Here is a 21,257-nt window from a genome sequence, read left to right on the forward strand (position 1 = left end):
GACTTTGATCCTTCTTCACAGCAGTGCCTGTCACCTCTCCTCACATCAGACGCTAACACAGTTGTGGAACAAAACGTGTGCTTCTTCTGTCACTGTTTTGTTAATGCTACTTTTCAAATGACTAATTCTGCTTACATTCCCCTTGCTCACCAGCTCACTTTCACTTTTTCCTCTTTTATTCCCCTTTCTTTCAACCCTAGTTTCTCACTTCATCCGAAATTTTCCCCTCCACCTTCTGGCATGCCACTCAGCCCTTCCCCCTAATTCATCATCCGCCCTCCCCCTTGCTGTTGAAGCCCAGCTGCTCAGAACATCACACAAGGACAGAGATGTCTCTTCCTTTATTTATTGGCATCTCTTTTCCAAGGTTGTACCCCATCAGCTTTACAGCACATCTTACACTTGAAAGATTTCTGATTAAAAGAGAGTGAATTGAAAGTACAGAAATTGCTGCCAAGGCAGAATCTCCTTCTGAAGTGAGAGGATTTTTCCCTAGTGGAGTTTAGTCCACTTCCAGAGGACACTTCCAGACTGCTATGCTCACAAATCTCTTATAAGGAGAAACCCACCGGGTTTAAGCAAAGTGACCAAGCCAGAGAAAACAGAAGACCTCCTTGCTTGGCTTCAAAAGCATACTGCAGTGATGCTGTGTTGAAAAGAGTTGTCCAGTTGAAGAGTTTCAAGCGCAATCAAAACCACACGTAGCACTCCCTTGTCTGTGTAATGCAAGAGAGGGTAGCAACATGCAAGAGGGCATCGCAGGTGAATCCACTCGCTGCAGTATCACTACATTCAAATACAGCCTGTGCCACCTCATTTCTGTGCAATTTAGTTCTCGCTGCGAAAATGTTTCATGATGCCCACCCGCTGGTGGGCCAGAGGCAGTGAAACTAGTTACTTACCTCGCAGGGAAGCTCTGTAGGCGATTGTAAGCCATGTGCAAGATTTTCAGGTGTGGATGGCCTGTTAACAAGGGTACGCATTTATCTGTGAGGTTGTTATTGGTCAAATACAACTCCTGCAAGATGCTATGGGTTTCTTCAGAAAGAGCGGCTGGAGGAAGCATTTCCAGTTTGTTGGCAGAGGCATTAAGAAATCTCAGGCTGCAAAGAGAAGTTGGATAAGGGAGTTCAGTGAAACATCCTGCAGGCTTTGTCTAGAAGTATAAATAAAATCTCTATTTTTAAGAGTTAAGATAGTTATAAAGCAAAGGTCAAAAGCAACAAGTTCACAACAACCGACAGAAAGTCCAAAAGTCTAGCATTATATGAACAAAACTTCTGTCACATTTTTAAATGAACACATTTCCACAAACAAAACATCAGCATGGTGTGTACATCAAAATGCCTCTATTCCCTTACCAAGACCTCATTACCTCCAACACTACTACAGACGCACCTACAGGTAAGAGCAATAACAAACCACATCATTTCCATATTCATTCCACATAAAAATGAATTGTGAATTCATCATCAACGAACCATGGGAGTATAGCTGCCCTTCAAGTGACTAAAAGAAGTCATTGGTAAAAAGGCCAGCCAGTTTTTCGGTCTTTTAAATACTGGCTAGGGTACAGACAGTATTTTGTTTAAACCTGCAGGCCTGAAAGTAATTATAAAATATGAAAAAGTACTCTTTGAATATTTGGATAACTAAAGATGCACCAATCACAAAAAAAGACCCCTGAGACCAAGCAGTAATTTGCCTTTTAGATTTTAAGGGAAGACAGTGCTAATAGTAAATTAAATTAAAGAAGTTACATACATGCTTGCTGATATATGCAGCAAGACAGAGAGCTCCTGAGAGTCCTTCCCCTACTCCCCAAATAGCAGAAGCCCTTTGTCAATATTTTCTGCAGTCCCACCACAAGCAGCAAGGACTGAAGCAGTACAGAAATGAAGTTTTTCTTTCTCCCTCAAAGGGCTTTTTCCAGGATGGCAACAAGACCCGTAGAGGTATAACCACTGCCCACTCCTGCCAGTCAAGCTCTGCAGGCAGAGGCTTCATGCTTCTTTAGGGGAGTTTGGTGATCACAGCAGCACTGGAGGAATACACACAGGCACAAGCAATTCCAAAGAAATGGAAAAATAAGGCTCTTTATCCTTTAGTAACCAACTCTGGCATGACCATGCCTTTTCAACAGAAATAAGACCTCTCTCTTCCTTCCTTCCCTTTTCAGAAAAGGCTGCCTTGGAGAACTCACGATACAGAAGTGTGTGCCTGCCAGTCTGCAGTGACCGCGTTCAATCCAGGCTGTACTGCTGCTACCAACTAATGGGAGCGGGCAGCTGCAACAGGCAAAGCTACATTCAAGAAACAAGACTCAGCAATGAGCTGGCTCAAGCCTATAAAACCACTGATCAGGACACAAAAGGTAGGTGTGCTCCTGTCATTGATCTTAAGAGAAAGAGATAAAATATTGATAGCTTCTCCCAGGCATGCAGGAATCCACACTGACCTTTAAGGTCTATTAATGAATGAAATGGATTTGCAAGAGTTGCAGCTGGTTGAAACTTGCTCAGCAGCAAATAAGGGTCAGACATGCTACAGAGGAGTCACGTGGAATGCCAAAGGATTAAAAAAACCCACTATTTCCATTAGAAGCAAAAATCTCTCAGCACTGCACAGAACTGAAACTAGGTTAGCTGTTTTACACAGAGTCGTTCACTTCGGAGAACACACAGTTTAATCCTCAGGCTCACTCATTATTCACAAGGGTGGTAAAACTCCAGAGGAGGAAGGGAGGAGAGGGAGGATTAACACAGAAAAGGGAATAGGCAGCTGAAAGGATTTAAAAAATTATTTATTTATTCTAAAAAGATGCTGCTTAATTTCACCCTTTAGCTATAAACTAAAAATATATTAAGCTCATTCAAAGTGGGATTATTAAACTAAAGCATACCACATCAACAGTTCCTGTACTTAATTAAACACCAGCAAGCACACCTATTGCTAAAGTACACACAACTATTACTTTGGCAACTTCGGTCTAATATGCATGATAGACTTCTTTCTCTCCACAAAAAAGGCACTTCGATTAACATTAAACCCACAGTGTATTTTGTGCCACTCATTACAAAATGGTCATCTTCAACTCAGCCTAGAAAGGCTTAAGTAATAAAAAGATTTAAGGCTGCTGCGAAAAGTGAACTTTCACAGGAATACCATGGGGATGAGGAGGTGGCAGCAAAACATCCCCCAGGAAAGGGCATGTTCTGCTTCCTGAAGAGGAATCTGTATTTTACTTATGTTCTTGCAAGCTGCAGCAGAATAACCTGGAGTGTTTCACAGGTACCTTCTTTTAATAACCAAACGGAGACAAACAGATAACCTAGAGAGCATCCTATGGCTATGAAGTTCAGAAGAACGTTAAGCTTGCTCAAGTACAGCTAGCCCAAAACACAGCTGAAAGCTTCAAGTAAGAAAAAGTACATTGCTCTGATAAAGCTGAAATTAATAGTCTACTATACTGAAGCCATTTTAAGTTCAAAAGAAAAAATCAATCAAACAAAAGCTCTTCTGTTTTTAATAAATTTTCAACATTGGTGGAATATAACAAGAAATTTCAAGCTGTTCCCTCACTGGTATTAAAAGTGGCCGGAATCTGCACATTCCTGCCAAAAAATAAGTTTTGATGCATGTATTTTCCAATGGGGAAAGGAGAAAGAGTTGTTGCTCTATACACCCCCACCCTTTTGCCAAATCCTCCAGAGGGTGATATGGCAACACTGGAAATAAATCCCCATCATCCTGACCTACAGCCTAGTGCCTTGATGTGAACAAGGTTTAGGTCGCTAGCAAAATCTTGCCAACAGTCTAAAATGGGAACCCTGTGGTACCCCATACATAACAACTCACGGCTTGGTAGCGCTCAATGGTCAGGTTCAGTATAATCACATACTAATCTCTGTCTGTAGCTGACATAACTGGAATTAAATTAACTTTTTAGAAAAGAGCATGCCACTTATTTACATGTTCTTTTTGACCAGTTGTTATACTAAAATGGTAAAAACATTATGAAACGATAATTCTTTCAAGATATTCTTTGGATTTAAAAAAAAAGGGGGGGGGATAACACTATTCTCTGGGCAGAGAACAGAATGAACCAGCAGATTGCTTCTGCCAAAGCTTTGCCAATTCTGTGCTATAATCTTATGTCCAAAACCAAAAAAATAATAAAAAATAAATCTGCACTTGCCAATCAGGTTTTCCCTCACAAAGATTTAACAGAAGTCCTCCTTCAGGTTATTTCCACTCCCCTGTTTCTTCATCGTCGTGCAGCGTGCCAGCTGCTACCTTAGAAGGCACATCTTACAAATGCCCTCCAGAGGAATGGAAATTTACTTGGGCACAACTGTTCTCATCTCTCTTGTGCACGGACTTAAACTGATTCATGTTCCTTGAAGATATCCCACTCATATTGCTTATCAGATGGAAGCAGAATGTCAAGTATTAAAGCTCAGTCCAAAATTAATTGTTTCCCTTTCCAATTCCACCCACACACTATACCACAAGCTCATGAAAAAAAAGTATAGCATCACTACAAAAACCCGAATTCAGCAGCCTGCGCACATACCAGAGTATAATACAGTGAGGAGAGCATGAATTAACACGTACTAAAAGAGTGTTGGAGATTAAGAAAGAAATGAAGGTGCTGGCAGGGAGATGCCAGAATTCTTCAACTTTGACAAGGTGCAAATTCTCCTCTGGGGTAATAATATCAACATTGATCTCTGTCCGGAATAAGTCACCTTCGGTTTTATGGCATATTAAAGTACAATCCCTTGCTGGGTTTAACTTCTCCAAGAGACAAAATAGAAAAAAACCCACTGTCCCAAAGAATAGGCTAGAATCAAGGACATGGATTTAATTCAACAAAACAGACCTAATATGCAGTCACATACATTCTGTATTTAAACCCAGAGGATTCTGGTCTCAATTTGAACTTCCAAAAGCAGAGGAAGAAAATCTTCTACTGAAAACTGCAAAAAGGTTCAAAATTTTTTTAGCACCAATGCCTACCTCTAGCACACACAAAAGCTGATTATAGACAATTGTGAGAATACAGCATCTCCTAATTCCTCACTGTCTTCTGAGGTAGCTTAGCAAACTTGGCTTGCTGGTAAGACACAGCCACCACTGAAAAATGTATGTCCTCCAAAAAGCTGAGGAATGTTCAATATTAAAAGGAGCAACACAGACAACTGCATCCAATGGCAAAGCAGCAGCAAATCAAAACCACTGTGCTTAGCTTCAGATATGCAGAGAAATCAAGATCTTCAGTTTGGCCTGTGCCCCAAGATCTCCATCAGCACAGAGCAATCAAAATACAAAATTTCTTCTTCAGTCCCTTCTGCAGAGACATGCCCTCAATTTCTGATCGCCTAATCCTAAAATAATTTATGATTGTGGTAGCAGGTGTGTGAGGAAGAATCTTGTAAGATAAGCATGTCTGGGGGGGATAAGAAAGAGAAAAAAAAAAATCAAAGCAGTTTTACCAGCCCATGCAAAAGAGGGTATTTCTTTCCTCTTTAAAAAAATAAAAAAATAAATGAAAGGACGGAAACATTTAAGTGAATCCCCTTCCTGTTGATTGACTGCCAAAAAAACCACTTTGCTGCTGTCTCCTCAGCTCTTGCTTTCTAACCTATCTTTAGCTGTTCCATTGACTGGGATTTCCCCAGTTTCTTATGTATCTGCTTGCAATCCCTAACCTACCAGCAGAGAAACAAACGTGGCTAAATATTTGTGCCACAAAAGTACGTGCATCAAACACTCAAATAGCTCTTTGCATTCATTTGACTTTGTTTCCTTCCTCACTTCACTCCTGCATCCACAACAGGACTGAATACTTGTATCAAAAAGAAGGAGCCACAGTGGGTGGAAATGGCAAATAGCAAACAAGAGCAAGTTTAACTGTGTCACCTTCCAGAACTCCAGAAAAAAGAAATAAAAAACCAAACAAATTAAATAAAATCAAAACAAACAAACAGAAAATCAGAACAGATAAAACAGCAGAACAAAGCTGAAAACAAGCATCATGCAGACAAGAGCCTAGATGGGCTCTGAAGAGCTGACACTGGCTTAGCCACCACAGCTGGCCACTACCAGACACTACAAAACAAAGCCCAGGGTTTAAGTTGTGCACATCACAGCTACGCATCTTCACAGAACTGCTTTAGGCAGTCCAATGGCTGTTTTAAGGCTTTATACTGAAAGCATTCATACTGACTGGAAAGGAAGCTTCGGCAAGAGGCAAACCCTCACCCTTCACCATTGTGTCTCCATTTTTAAAATCCTGTGACCACTGCCACTGCTCTTCTACCATGCACAGCTTAAGCTCTTGAATGCTTGCTCATCTTATCCAAAGAGCATTTTGTACAACAGTTTTCATGCCATTAAATGGTAGTTTGCTGCAAGCTGGTCAAGAAAGGCAGTAAAAAGTCTGTACGAGAATCAGACAGAACCAGAAAGGCATCACAACAGATGAAGCAGTGGATAGAAATGAAAGGCTGCAGAAATGCAGGTGTATAAAGAAAGGTTCAGGACTCAGCTGAGGAGCTTTCCCCATCAGCTGTAGCAGTTGCATGAATTCTTTGTTTTTGCAGCATCTGGTAATGAGAAATGAAGAGATTATCTGGCTGCCTCTGCGGTGCTCATATTGCCAAGAAAATCCCCACCCTACAAGAGAAATCCTTGCTAACATGATCAAGATGTGCGTACTTTCAGTGCAATAAACAGAACCAAGTTCTGTCTTGGTCAGAGAAATGTTTCATAGGCTAGTCCTCAATTTCTCCTCGAGTAACAGTATAAAATAGAAAATTAATTAAAAAGCAGAACAAAAAAATATCCCTAAATTACACTCTTCAGCAGAGAATGACACCTTTCATTGGTTTTTGAAGGATTAAGACAGAAAAGCAATGATGGTTGATTCTTCTATGAAGAGAACAGAGGTTTTTCAGGATTTTCTCCTTTTTTGGTGAAAGTGATATTCTCTCTTCGTGCACCAATGCACCGATTTCCTTCCTTTCCTCAGATGTTCTAGATGTCAAAGCCCACCAGTGCTTGTGCTGAAGTTCGCCCAAGGCACTTCACACCCACTTCGTCAAATATTCAGGATTGAGAAGGAGAAAGCGTTTATAATTCACAGCATGAGACTTCATACCCAGACAAGATATCATCTGTCAGTTGCACAGACCCAAGTACCTTTCCAAAAAAATGAACTAATCTCTTCAAGGCTGCAAAAGGTAAGTCATTTTATGGAGAGATAAAGGTTCTGTAAGGTAAAGTGATTTGTCCAGCATTACATGCTGGGTAGAGACCATGGCAGACCACTCAGGAAACCCAGTTTTCTTGGCACGTCTGGCAGTACAGATTGCGCTTCCCAGGGAATGCTTGGAGAAGAGAAGCATTTTACCTTTTTAAAACAAAACAAACCCCTGAACACCTTCCCCTGGCCCACACCCATTTCTGTTGACACTTTGCTGCTGTCGGTTGCAAACATTTGAAAACAAAATAAAGATGTTCCCTGTAGGAAATTCCCAACTTAAAACTCGGACATTGCGCACTAATACACACAGCTGTTTTCCTTCAGAGTTATCACTTTTGCAGCAGTCATAGGAGCACCAGCATGGACAAGCTGTTTGCAAGCCACGTCATCTAAACCAGCAAACGGATAGGGAACAAGGGGGGAACCCCACCCAAGACCACTGCTTCCATTATCATCACAAGCAAGGGAGGCTGCAATGATGATGAGATGCCAGAATGGGTAAATTCTGTTCCTCTCCTGCAGTGGTCCATGACTTTGTTAATACCCATAGAAGACTCTGAGCTACAACCTGTTTTTCATAGAAGTTTTACAAAATTATTTCTCTCTGTGTTTCCAAAGGTGCCAGTAGTTTTCGGAAACCTACTTAGAGGTTTCTTTCCTTTCCAAGTTAACACATAGGAATTTAAACCTGCGACCTGTAAATAGCATTTTTTTTTAACCCAATTTTGCAACTTCCCATAAAAAAAAGCTTTTGACAAGGTTTCATTTCTGAAGTTCATACAATCTCTAATGTACAATAATTTAAAAAGTCATCCACAAGACAATTATAGCTGCTGATGTGAAACATCCTTGCCACATGAACATCCTATGAATTTCACCACTTTTAAACATAAATGTGCCAGACAATCGCAATTATTACAGTAGTAACATTGCAGAGTTTCAATGTCTTGACTGCACTTTTATGTAAAGTCTCAACTGAAACAGTAAATTAACATCAGAATAACTTTGGTGATAATCAATTTATTCCAAAGGTAGTACCCTACACAGACTTGGATGTGGACAGGTATGCAATAGTGTTGTTTAAAAAAAAAAATAAAAAAAAATCAAAGTACAAAAATTATTTTAAGTGTTCTTTAAAGCAAATCAAGGCTGAGATGTCACGTTGGTTTCAAAAACCAAAACCCTGTCCTAGTAAAGTTCACCTTTTAAAAGGTAACTTTTAACCTAAATTATCAATTCCTTAGAACATTACTGTTCAAGAGTAAGTCAGTTAAGAGTTTATTTAGAAACCACCTCAACCACCAACCTAATTCTCCTATTCCCAGTGCTGCGAATCCCAGGAAATCTAACTAGAGGTTCATGACAGAATGAACAACAGTATAAAAGGTTTCGCAATTCTCTTAATTGGGTGAGGAGCTGTGACAGTGAGATCACCACTACTTTTGCTTCTCCACCTCTCAAGAAACCCAGGAGCTATGCATTCCTTTTGTCACAGCTAGGATCAGAAATAAAACCCCACAGCACACAATCTCACTGTCTGTTAAATTATGCATGGGTTGAGCACTCAGAAATCCCATGACTATATGTGGAAACGCAGAGGTGCAAGGAACACTGACACCAAGGGGAACTAACCCATCCGCCATCCCCAGACTATGCTACCAACCTCCCAGCCGCTTTACAAGATATGTTCAGTCAGGAAGAAAGATCAGGAAGACTGTGAGACTAAAGCAGCAGCATAAAAATAAGAATCCAGAAAGCAGATCAAGTGGTGACACCAACTAAATTAGCCACAAACATTCAAAAAGCATAAAAAAATTCACAAAGCAAAGAGAGGGGAATAACTGAGTTATTCTGACAGCCTTATGCACAGATTTTGTTTTGTTTGACAGGTATAAATAAGTTCTATTCTCTGACTGAAGGGGAAAAAAAAAAGCTTTCACACTCCATCAAACAAGCCTAAGAAATATGTATTTAAAGAAGCTGCCACTAACCCATCTGAGCGTATGTAGTAAAAAATAGCATGTGCTTCACTTTACAGCTAGATTTCAAGGAGTAGGTGTTCAGCAGGAGCTTGGTGGGGAAAAAGAAGAAACCATATAAGGCAACAAAACCAGAATAAAAAGAATGTGTTTTGGTGAGTTGGGCAGACATCTGTTCTTACCACATAAGGCTTGGGAACTTTCAAATTAGGGGAACCTCAGATTACCCTTTCATCTAGGAAGTAACACACAAAGCAAGGTTCCTCACATGCAAGCTGAGATCAAATTTCATTATATTTACCTGTCTGCTTTCAAAAGCAGGTTAGATGGCAGTTCAAGGAGCTGGTTGTGTTGCACGTCCAGGACCTCCACTTGCATTCGCTCGAGCCGATCTGGTAGCCTTCCTAACATGTTATGTCCTGCCAGCAGCTTACGCAAGCTACTATTGTAAAACAACCTTAGAAAAATAAAAAACACCAAAAATGAGAAAAATATAAACTGAAGAGATGCTTTGAGAATTTAGGTGCACTACCACAGATCATTACAAAGAACGTGATTCAGCCAACTGATCGTCAGACACGGTATTAATTACGCACGGATCCAAGAATGTCTTCCCACTCTCCACCAACTTCTTGAAAAGGTTGTTCAGAGACAGGGAAGGAGGTTTAAGCATGATTCAGGAGTCAAAGTAGTGAGACAGGGTTATCTTATTGCACTGTATTAAACATGAATATAGAAGCACGACAGTGAAGGAGGTAATTGCTAACAATGGCTGCAGAAAACTGCACACGTGGGATCCCCCTAGCTAATGGAAGAACTTCAGAAGTGTAGGTGAAATCACCAGTCACCTCACAAGCTTCATAGTGCTCTATTCATCGTCTGCTGACTCATAATCCAGTGCAATTCCCCACCCCCCCATTTTCCTTTTCTGTTAATACCAGACTAACATAAAGCCTCCTTTCCAGTTCTACAGTGAATGAAATTTATCTAATCGGCTTTACTTTCTTGAGCTTTTACAAGTGATAGATGACCTGGAGTCCCATCCCCCTGCTCCATTTTTTGGGGGGCTGGGGGAGAAGGGGAGGGCTGAAGAGGGCAACATAAAGAGACAAGAACAAACAGCTGTTTTGATCAAATAGTAAAGCTAAAATTTGCAGTATAAAAAAACGCAATACGGAGTTTAAAATCTGCGCCTAAAGACCTCAAAAATGGAGCAACTCTCAATTTTGAACGGGAACCACTTTCAGCAACTTAAGAAAAAAAGATTATTATTCATATGCCGCCTGTCTTACATTCCCGCTGCCGTACTGCTTATACTGACCTGCTTCAATCAAAGTCTCTCAAATTACTCAGCATTAAAGCAAAAATCTTCTTCCCTCTGTTACAATGACCCAAATACACATAAAGAGCCTCCTTGCCCCTTTCCTACAACACATCAGGTCATCGGATTATTGTGCCAAAATAATCAATGAAGTATGCTGAGTATTTTTCCCTTGACAGATATAGTCATACTCTGTATCTGTGTGCCAGCGTTAACAGTTATCTCAGTTGGCTGGATTGTCTGCGTTATGACCATGAATACGAGTCAACAGCCAGCCGTATCATTCCAGAAGGCTGAACACAGGGTGAAAAGACTTACCATAACAGTGATAAGTGTATCTATTATGTTTTTGCCATTTAACCATTTTTGTTTCACTCCACTTTTAGGTGGAAATCTCTCTCAGTTATGGATACGCCTTTCTATTCTGTTTCGTTTCCTAATCAACACTGGCCAGTATCATCAACACCAAACATCCCAGGGAAAAGCAGAATTGGTTGACAAAGTCTCCAAAAAGATTTATCACATTGGGGAATTTTTTTGGATGGGTGGGGGCAGTGCCATTTTAAAATAAAAAACATTCAAATCATGGCAAAACCCTTAGGAATTAGCTTTTCCATGAAAATATATTTTATAAATAATCAAGAAGAACTGAGTAAGTCTTTGGGGTATTTTTTGTTTGTTTTTTTTCTCTTATTTTCCAAGTTACACAAGCACCAAAGGAACTGGGCTGCCTGAAGAGAGACTGAACCACCAGCATTTAACTAAGCAAGCTCCTGATGAGCCTGGAAACCTAGTTCTCAAGCTTGGTGGGGAAACCAGGATGCTGGGACTGCTCTTTGCTATGGGCAGCTTTCCCACTTGCCCAACTCCCACTGGAAGTTTTGATGGGATCAAAAAGTTTAAGGACAAGCACATCGCCCAGCATCAGCATCTTCTGAGAAAACAAGGTTTGGTGAATGCATTCAACCAATTCCTTTAGTAAGCAACTGTTTGAGAAAACACAATGTTGAATACAAATAGATCTTTTTAAAAAACAGACAAAAAGGAACACAAATGCATACAGACATCTGTCCACCGGTGGCAGCAAGGTCATTTTGGCAACTCTTAATTGAAGCATTTCCATTTTCTTTGGGAAATCTTTGGCAACATCAGTTTTATGACAATGAATTTGTCCTGCATAGCTACGACTAAGTACCTTTTTTGTTATTTTTCAGTACTTTTAAAGCAAAAATAGCTGCATTACAGCCCAGTGTGCACTGTTCCCGTTCTCTTTAAGTGAGACAAACATTAGGACACGGTCCTCTATCTCAAATGCTTCAATTTTTTGTCTTCAAGGATTGTTTTTGCGTTACAAGAGGCGAACACACATAACATCAACTGTAGTTTGTTTAGATTAGATGAAGCCTTCAGCCTTCCAGGAAACTGCTGGTCAGCCAAGGCTTGAATATTTGTGGTTAGAGTTGCAAGCATCCTCCTAGGAGAGTCCTGCTCTCTCACTTCGCAGGTTTTCAGAGTGCTATTCTATGTAGAAGGATAAGCACACAGCAGTGCACATGAACACACTTACTGGGCACTACATATTTGCCTGATATTTAACAGTGGGTCTATATGCTTGAGCCATTTGCATTTGAATCCAGACCCGAATTTCCCTAAAGTTTAACAGACCTTCAAAGCCTGTGTTTTGAACTGGGCCTTAAACTGAGATGACTTATGAGGAGCTAAACTATCTAGACACATACTACAAAGAAGAGCTTTCAAAGATAAGCTGTTTCCTGGGGTTAATGATAAGATGGCAGGAGAGACAACTGGGATGTTGACTGTACCTAATTTCAGCTAATCATTAATCTCCCAAAGATATCTGGTATGCCTTGATAGTCCTTGCTGTTATGAAGTGCAAATGAAAGGCAAATGAACTTTTGCTCCCCCCCCCCCCCCCCCCCCCCACCTGAGTAGGCGCAGTTTCACTTTGTGTGAAAGAACAGTGGGATTAACAGTCTGTATATTAGCGCATTAGTTTGCTCGATAAATCTCCTTACATCTTTTTCTGCCCACATTTCTGAAATCTATTCTCTTCCCATTTCTGACACTAAAACTGCCAGTTTACACCATATGGCACATTCATCTGACCCAGACAAAACTATCCTTTTTGGTTTCTGATGCTCTTCTGTGCTGTACAGCTCTGTAAGGAAAATATTTAATAGCTCATCATGTACTAGCTGTCTACAATCTTCAATGGCTCTGCACATCCCCATGCAATTTCACTCTTTGTGTCTAGTACGTTTTCGCTCCTTCACAAGACCTCTTTCGAAGGGTACAGAGCAGCCAAGAATGACAGCTCTCTTCCAGTGAAGTCAGGGACTTAAACATTCTCAATACCAGCACCTGACCAGCATACTCACCTGGAACAGGTCTCTCCAGAAAAAAACCCTAGTAAGAGAGCCATTCATTATATAAACTCAGTTCCTATTTTCATTCCTGTTCACTTGCTTTCCTATAATTTGTATTTATCAATTTTAAGTTTAGATTCCTGGAAAAGAGATCATCTTTGTAGTGAAGGTGATTGCTCTAATTGCAGGAGTTTGCTTGCTTGATGAGGTTCTACCTTCTCCTCTCAACCCTTTTTCACTCAAACAGGGCTGTGAACTGGAGTCTCTAGGCACCACTGAAACTAAATTACAAGTTCTGGATGTCTAAACTGTCATGCAAAGTTATGGCTGTAAATATTTAATATTCAGTATTAAAAATGAAGGGCTTTCCTGCCTGAACAGCCACATGAACAGCTTCAAAACTTCCACCTGAAGTTCAAAGGCACTGCATTCTCTGCATGAAAGTAAAAGAAGAAAGGCTGGGTGGAAGCTTGAGGCATGGTGACACCCCACAAGGTAAAAATAAAATCAAGCAAAAGATAAAACGGGCCTGACAGTCACTGGAACAAGCTAAACACTGAATCAGCAATTATTTCTGAATTGCTTATCCTGTTCCACATCGTGCAACTGGTCTGCAAGACTCACCGGGCAGGCAGCTCACGTATCTGATTGTGGCCTACATCCAACACTTCCAGTTTCCTGCTGTCACATACCCACTCAGGCAGGTTTTCCAGGTGATTTCTGTGAATAAAGACAAAGAGGTGTAACTAAACGATAATCGAGATGTAAAGGCTATTAAGAATACAGCCTCAAGAGAGATCAGGAACCTGCAGGAAATAAATGTGCTACATAATGCATTTCCTATGAGATTGTATCGCCCCTCCACCTAGGGCACTAGGACTGCAGTAAGGTCCTGAGTGAGGGGGCACGAAAGTTAACAGCATTATTATCTCCCTAGATGTGCAGCCACTAAGAAAATGGAAAAAGCTGCTTCCCAATTATCTCGGAAGAAGTATTATGAGTATCAAAGTATCAAGGATGAAGGAGTCTCTCCATGGAGAAGAAAATTTGTGAGATACTCCCCAGAGGATATTCACACCCTACACAGTTGAAACACACCTCCTCGATCCCCCATAAATTCAATCTTGAAGCCCACTCTACCACTCTTCAGCCATCTCACTGAATAAAACAAAATTTTTTTTGCATATCTTTAAAGACAAGCATTTTGCTTCTCTTGCATTTGTCTTCACAGAAATTGTCCCTTGTAAAAATTAAGTTCTCAGAGGTAAGTTTTTCCAAATATTGCGCTGAAAACATGCAGCTAGGCACAGTGGGGCACCCATGTATCCTGCCTTAAAGACAAAAATTAGCAGCACAAAATGCATGGAGGAGACTGTGTGCATGTGCATTCATATATCCACTACTTCAGCTAGCATACACAGAGGTAAAACTGGTCAGACTTGAAGTTCAGGAATAGGACCCTTAGACAGCATGAACATAAATCAATATTCATGCTCATTCATGTACTTGTATCCTTTAGTTTATTCGTGCAATAGCCTTTAACCAAAATATGCGACAGCAACCCAGCCCCTCAGATAGCTTCCTTCTCAATCTCAGATGGATTTCCCAAATTCCAAGTGAGCCAAGAAGCTAAAGACCCTGCCCATTTAGCATTTAGTTACAATGCCATCACTGAACTGAGGCACAAAAATGGGTTTGTGATCAAAATCATGTATTCTGCAATTTCATTTACAGCTAAATGGAGAACACAGCTTTACAAAGAATGCTTTTCAAAAAATCACACTTTTTTAGTCACACCTGTGTGTTACATTTAGGTGTGCAACAGGAATAAGTCATGGTTGATGAAACTTTGAAGTTGATGGCCACTTGCCCAGGTTAACTCACTAATTGTTACGATCACCCTCAACAGCTTACAAGTGCTTTAAGCAGGCTTTTTAATGAATGAGATTATCACTTCAACATGCAGATGGGCAATTCCTTAAATGAGATGGGCATTAAGCACATCTATAAAGTGTTTTCCTAACTCAGTCCTTAAATTGTAAGCCAAACTAAAACATACTCTTCAATTTTTTTTCCTTATCCCACCTCCCTCGTTAAGGTGAGATTTACACACGCATTCAAATGGTGACTGCAGACATCCCGGCACAGCCAGGACTGCAGAGAACAACCACAAGCTTCTGGAGCTGCTGAACTGATGAGTAAACTACCAAACCGTCACCTACGCTGGGCTTGTGACACAGACATATCCAGAAAGGAACTTCTGCACATATCTCATATTGGTGCACATTCAAATCACTGTGTTATACCTCTATAAGATAGGAAATCTTTAAGTCAGGGATATAAAGGCATATTTTGCTTTTAGTACTCCAAAAATTTAAAAAGTGAATCTATAAAAAGGAAACAGGGAAGAACCAGACAGTAGAAAAAAGCCCGTCCCCTCTTGACTCTGAAAATCAGTCTTCTCATATCTTGAGGTCCAATTCCTGCCCCCACTCCCTCCCAACAGAATACCAGTGAATATCATTTTTCCATAAGCCTCATTGATATATATTTTACAGATCCAAGAAAAAAAACATACTCTTACCTAGAAATATCCATGTAAGTCAGGCAATTAGGAACTGGATACACATCAAGGTGAACAAGTTCTAGGGGGGGGGAAAAAATATATAAAACCAAAAGTGGAGATAAAGATTTGCACCTAAATGGCTGTTCCATAAGAGTTAGAGCTAACACCTACACAATTCAGGACAAGTCAGTAACCTAAAAAACTGAGGATCTGGACCTCTGTGAACTGAGTTTTGTTTCTTTATTATGTCTGAGTACATTTGCTATATTATGTTGTACTTGCTATGACAGACACTGCGTAACTGATCAGAATGGAGAAACTGGAGGATTGTAAAAATTTCATGAAAAATTCTCATTTTTCCATTTTTGTCCCAGAATTGTAACTTCAACTCCGCCACCCTCCAGAATAGTCAGTCGCAAACCTGTTCTACTTTTTTTCACTGGTCACTAATGGTACAGGCACAGGAAGGGAGACTCCCCACTCTGGAACAGCAAGCTACAGAATACCCCTGCGTTCCCCAGGTCATGGCAAGATCCAGAGTATTTTTCAACACGCTACATGAGCGTTTGCATCCCTGTGGAGTTCCTGGTTGCCAGACAGCCTCACAGACCTTTCATAGTATCTCAGCTACTGCTAGTGATGTTATATTTTGATTGCTTCAATAATATTTCATATCCTAAGGTTTTTAGGTAGCTAATGCTTAGCATTAAGGTTGAAACAAAACCAAAAGAAACAAAACCATTTAAGCCAACAAAAAATACACTAAAGTGAAACTGTAACAGGCATCATGGTTCCTTTAGAAGATGAGACTAGAACAAGGTGGCTGAGGGTGCAAAGAGAGGATAGCCAAGAGAAACAGCAAGACAAATAGGCAGTTGATTGCAAGATACAGGTCGACTTGGGTTCTCAGCTCACATTGCACAGCACATGCTCAGATTATGTTAACTTTTCTCAGCTACAAAGATCCTGGCATGAATATTTAATGAAGGCAAAGGCTTGGATATCACCAAGATGACAGCCTTTTAAAGGCAGTTTAGACTGATCATCAAATTCACAGCTCTCTGAGCTTGCATTTTGTTTATTCCATACCAAACTACTCTAAACAATAAAAATGGTGGTGAAAACTGAACATCTGAAGTCATCGCAGCTTCCAGAGACAGATCAAACAAATCCTATTCATAGAACACAGGAGTTATTCAACTGGAAAAGGCTGCTTAATTTTTATTATTGAATACAAATGAAGTTACTCATTATAGATTTCGTAGCTTTCTGGTCAGGGTAAGCAGCCAGAGGTAGGAGCAAAAACATGTATTATTTTCTTTTGTCTCACAAACAGCCACTTGTTCAAACTTTCTCATCTCTGGGGAGAAGCAATAAATTCCTTATTTGTCTTAGTCAAGCACAACACATTAATACAACCCAAAAAACTGACAACTTCAAGACCCCCCCCATGCTGACAGAGAGATGAATTTCAACCAAAATTCTAAGTGTTTCAGAGTTTTGAGACCTCCAAATCAGTGTTATCTGAAAGTCACTTCTGAAGGTCACAACTGCCAGTAGCATGACACAGCACATATGAAACCCTTTTAGCCAAGGGCCATGTCAAGAGCCTCCTGATTCCATGCGCCGCACTCCACAAGCATCCCACAGAGAACCCAGGTACGAAACCAGAAGTCAGATGACAACGCCACAGCTGCCCTGAAAATGCACTTACCATTCGAGGAAGCATACAGCGCTTTGAGAAAATATCCACTAATTTTGAGGGTTACCAGTTGATTCCGTTCACAGTGTAACACTTCAACGTTGTTAAAAACCATTGCATCCAGCTCCCCAAGTTTGTTGTCTCTGAGATCCAGCTGGGTCACATGATGTAGAAAATCTATTTCATTGGCCTCCAATCTCCTAATTGAATTCAATCTTGCAGACAAAAAAAGAGATTAAGTGTAGTTACATGGCAGGCTCCTGCTGACAAACCAATGCTCACTCTACAATCAGTTGCACTGGATTAAAATAGCATGCCCCCAGGTTCTGATCAAGGTTGATTTTAAATATTTTCCCCTTTGTTATGGTATTTCAAAAGCAGGATGGATGCGCTCTGTTGTTTTATCCATTGTGACAAAGGAATGATGACACCAAGCTCTTTCCAAACTATTTTGAAAACTACTGATAAAAAGCTCTGCAAGAAGGTAAGTACTACTGTTATTGTGTCTATAAAAATAAAAGATGATCTGCCTGTTGTTTGTGCCAGACAGTTTGGAAAAGAACAAAACCTCTACAGTTCCTGCTGACCTATCATGAACATCTGCTGGAAAAGCCTGCCAGATACAAGCAACTTGCAGATATTGGAGTCCCTTGCCTTATTGAAAGGTCAAATTGAGATTTATGAATTCCCATATATTCACGTCTCGTGCCACCATGTTCCACAGCAAGCAAATTCAGAGACCTGAAAATGGGTGTTGAAAGAAAACAAAGCAAAAACTCAAGACAAGTGGGTCTGTCAGATAAAAAGAACAGGTTTTATCACATCTTCACTGCAGTGCATTGACGCTGCTAATACTCGACAACTTCCCCGAAGTTACAACTGAATGAGATTATCTGTAACCCAGCAATGCTTGAGACTGCAGAGTACTCCAAAGAGTTCAGTTTCAAATTGCCAGCTCTGAACAGAACACTAAAAACATTATAGTAACTTCTGCTGGCCCATTAAGCCTCCTTAGTGAGGATAAGGGCAAATACCTACCATTCTGCTGTTTCTCTTGCTTTCAAAGAGTTGCTATCTGTGTAACAGTCATATTTTCAGAATAGCTACATTTTCCAGTTAAAAGAAAATGGGTAGTATGTCCCCTCCAACACCACAACCTACTTTTTCTGCTTTCAATTTACAAGCAGTGGTTCGTTCTGATTTCACTGAAGGAAAGCACTTCATTGTTCAGCAAGTACAGTTTACAAACACATTCGACATGTACTATTCCAGGTAGTGTTACAAAGAACGACTGTTCACTGCTCGCTGCAGAAGGGATGCGGCAGACAATGGAGGGCTGGAACTGCCCTGCTGGACCTCATGGCCAGCTCAGCCACAGCATCCCTATTCTGAGGCCAATCTATTTATATGCTGTTAACATGCATACAAACACACGGACATATTTTAACCCCACCATAAATTCTTCAGAATTCATCCATCTATTTTAGCTGTTTTCTTAACTTACGCTGACACTTCCTTGACTGCAAGGTCTGACAGCTACACAGCAGTATGGCACACTAAGTTTTGGTTGAACAGCTTAACTAAATGGTTCCAAAATTCATCATTATTTGGATGTCATCGTCCAGGCTCTGAACTGAGCCTTGCCCAGCTGATTGCAGATGCTGGCTTCCCCAAAGACTGTAAGAATATAGAACCACCTTAGATCAGAGCCATTTGTAATAAGGATTTGTTTAGACTCTGCTGAGGGCATCAATAAAATAATGTTACTCATGGTGGAATAGGCTTTTTAACATACCCAGAAGTTTTACAGTACTTATTTTTGTCCTTTCACCTTCATTGTTCTTCATCTCACACATCTGTAACATTTCAGAGAGAAGCTTTTTCGGTCAGGGACTATCATTTCTGTTGTAGCAACAGGAACTGCAGCAATCACCAGCGTCCCAGGCTCTGTTTTGTTTGATCTTTCGGTGTAAATATTAATTTCCCCCCAAACTCATTTTCCTATCTTTTGATCCCCCAAAACGCTACCTCTTCCTCAAAGAAGAGTGCTAAGTCACAGCAAGAGCTGTGAGTTACATAATTCCGCCAGAAACACGGTTCAGTGGACTAACACAAGAGATTTGTACCCAGGGGCTATTCTGACAGCTAAGGAGAAACCGTTTCAACACCAATAATTTAGACCCACACATTCTTCCCCTTTTCCAAATACCTACCTTAGATCCACATGTTTAATATGAGGCATCCTTTTTAACACCTGTAGGTTCAGGGTATCCATGCAGTTTCCTGACATGCAGAGCTTATCCATGGCAGTCAGCTTCTCCAGCACCCCTGGAATGTTGGTGAACTCATTGAAGGACAGACTCACGTAGCTGAGCTGATGCATATGCTCCAATTCATCAGGAAGGGACTGGAGAAAGTTGCCATCCAGCAAAAACGTCTGCAAGCTATTAAAAGCGGGGGAGGGGAAGGGAAAGTGAAGAAAGTGAGTGATCTGTTAAATCACATTTCCTTCCTATAAACACACAAATCTGCTGCAGTTACAGTGACATAAAATAAACAAAAGGGCAGAAGAAAAAAAAAATGTTAAGGAATAATGCTTTAACATCTGCTACAGAAGGTATCGACCAAATTATTAAAAGTCTTGACAACTATGAAATGTGGGCTGTGTTAAGACAGTTGTATCGTATCTTCAGACATCTCCAGAACTGCGACTTGTGTGATGACTGAAGCACATAAGCAAGGAGGTTTAAAGATTTTCTTAACCGTGAAGGTGACCCCTGTGTCAACTGCTGCGGACTGGAAGAGCTTCGAGACACAAAGTGTGCTTCCCCTCCATCCGCAGCTCACAACTGCTTCCATACAGCTCTACGAGCCAGTCTGCTCTGACAAAACCCAGTAAATTTAAACTGTTTCTCATAGCAAGATTATGTACAGAGTCGTGAAACTGCTTGTTGCCTTTATTATCAGGCTGTGTACATTAAGTTTTAAGAAAGTACTTGCTTGTGCATCTCGCCTACAACTGCTGGAACACTTCTGAGGGCGTTGCAGGACACGTTGAGTTCAGTCAGGGTTGGGATACTGCAGACTGCCAGTGGGAAGTCTCCTAAATTATTATTGGAAAGGTTAAGGCTCTTCAACTTGGTGAATCTAAAATGAGATAAGAAAAAATAAAAATAAATAAAGGAGACAAGTAAGTGGAGTATAAACCACACCTTGCAATAATTAACAAAAGGTAAATTTGGCTTATGTAAATACAAATCACATGCATTTTTAGTTTATGTACTCAGAACAACATGGGAAACTACTAGACACTCAAGACTTGCAAAAGTTCACTCATGTTAAGCAGGCATAGAGAAACAGGCCCTCCTGAAGAAATCGCTAAATATATTTTCCTATGAGAGTCATAAAAAACAAAACCTTTGTCAACTTTATGATATATGTCATTTCTTCTGTGCCATCTCATCCTGTACTAAAGCACTGCTATTTTTCTGAACGCATTTCTTGCTGGTATGACTACCCTAGTGACACAGGTTACAGAGCACGGGGAATTCTCAGCCTATTTGAACACTACATTTTTGTGGTGCAGCTCAGTTCATGTGAGTAGATACCTCCTTTCAACCAAAAATTCTCATTAGAATAGGCTGGTTGAATACAACTGGGTAACGTGCTGAATTAAAGCAGAATTTAGCAAGACTTCTGTAGTGACAGAAGCAAATTCTTTTGCTTTTGATTAAGTATGATGTCAAAGCTCGTCTACACATCAAAATTTTGTCCTTGCCACAGAACTCTCACATCAGCCAACGAAGCAACTTGCATGTGCTTGCCTTATTAAAGATGACCAAGGCTGTTTGAACAAAAACCACAAGAAGCGGACAATCCAATTAGCCAGCCCGCATGTTCAGCAACATTATTATGGTTGCCTAACAACCACTGGGAGGTATGCCTAAAGGCAAGTAAAAGGATGAATGAAAAGATCTGTGTCAGATTCCGATAGATGGGAGGAAGTTTCTTTTCTGGTATGGTTTACACCAG

General features: G+C 40.5%; 1 protein-coding gene across 1 annotated transcript in view; it reads right to left on the bottom strand.

Moving 5' to 3' along the window:
* Window positions 1-21,257, bottom strand: part of PHLPP1 (PH domain and leucine rich repeat protein phosphatase 1) — a 142,305-nt gene that overhangs the window by 17,312 nt on the left and 103,736 nt on the right. The window contains exons 5-11 of the mRNA XM_063326052.1: window positions 20,226-20,372; window positions 19,439-19,669; window positions 17,238-17,440; window positions 15,542-15,602; window positions 13,582-13,677; window positions 9,551-9,706; window positions 903-1,103 (exon numbers count right to left, since the gene is read on the bottom strand). Of these exons, the coding sequence (XP_063182122.1) occupies window positions 903-1,103; window positions 9,551-9,706; window positions 13,582-13,677; window positions 15,542-15,602; window positions 17,238-17,440; window positions 19,439-19,669; window positions 20,226-20,372 (1,095 nt within the window). The remainder of the gene's footprint in view (window positions 1-902; window positions 1,104-9,550; window positions 9,707-13,581; window positions 13,678-15,541; window positions 15,603-17,237; window positions 17,441-19,438; window positions 19,670-20,225; window positions 20,373-21,257) is intronic.

Source organism: Chroicocephalus ridibundus, chromosome 2 (genome assembly GCF_963924245.1).
Source record: "Chroicocephalus ridibundus chromosome 2, bChrRid1.1, whole genome shotgun sequence".
Lineage (NCBI taxonomy): Eukaryota > Metazoa > Chordata > Aves > Charadriiformes > Laridae > Chroicocephalus > Chroicocephalus ridibundus.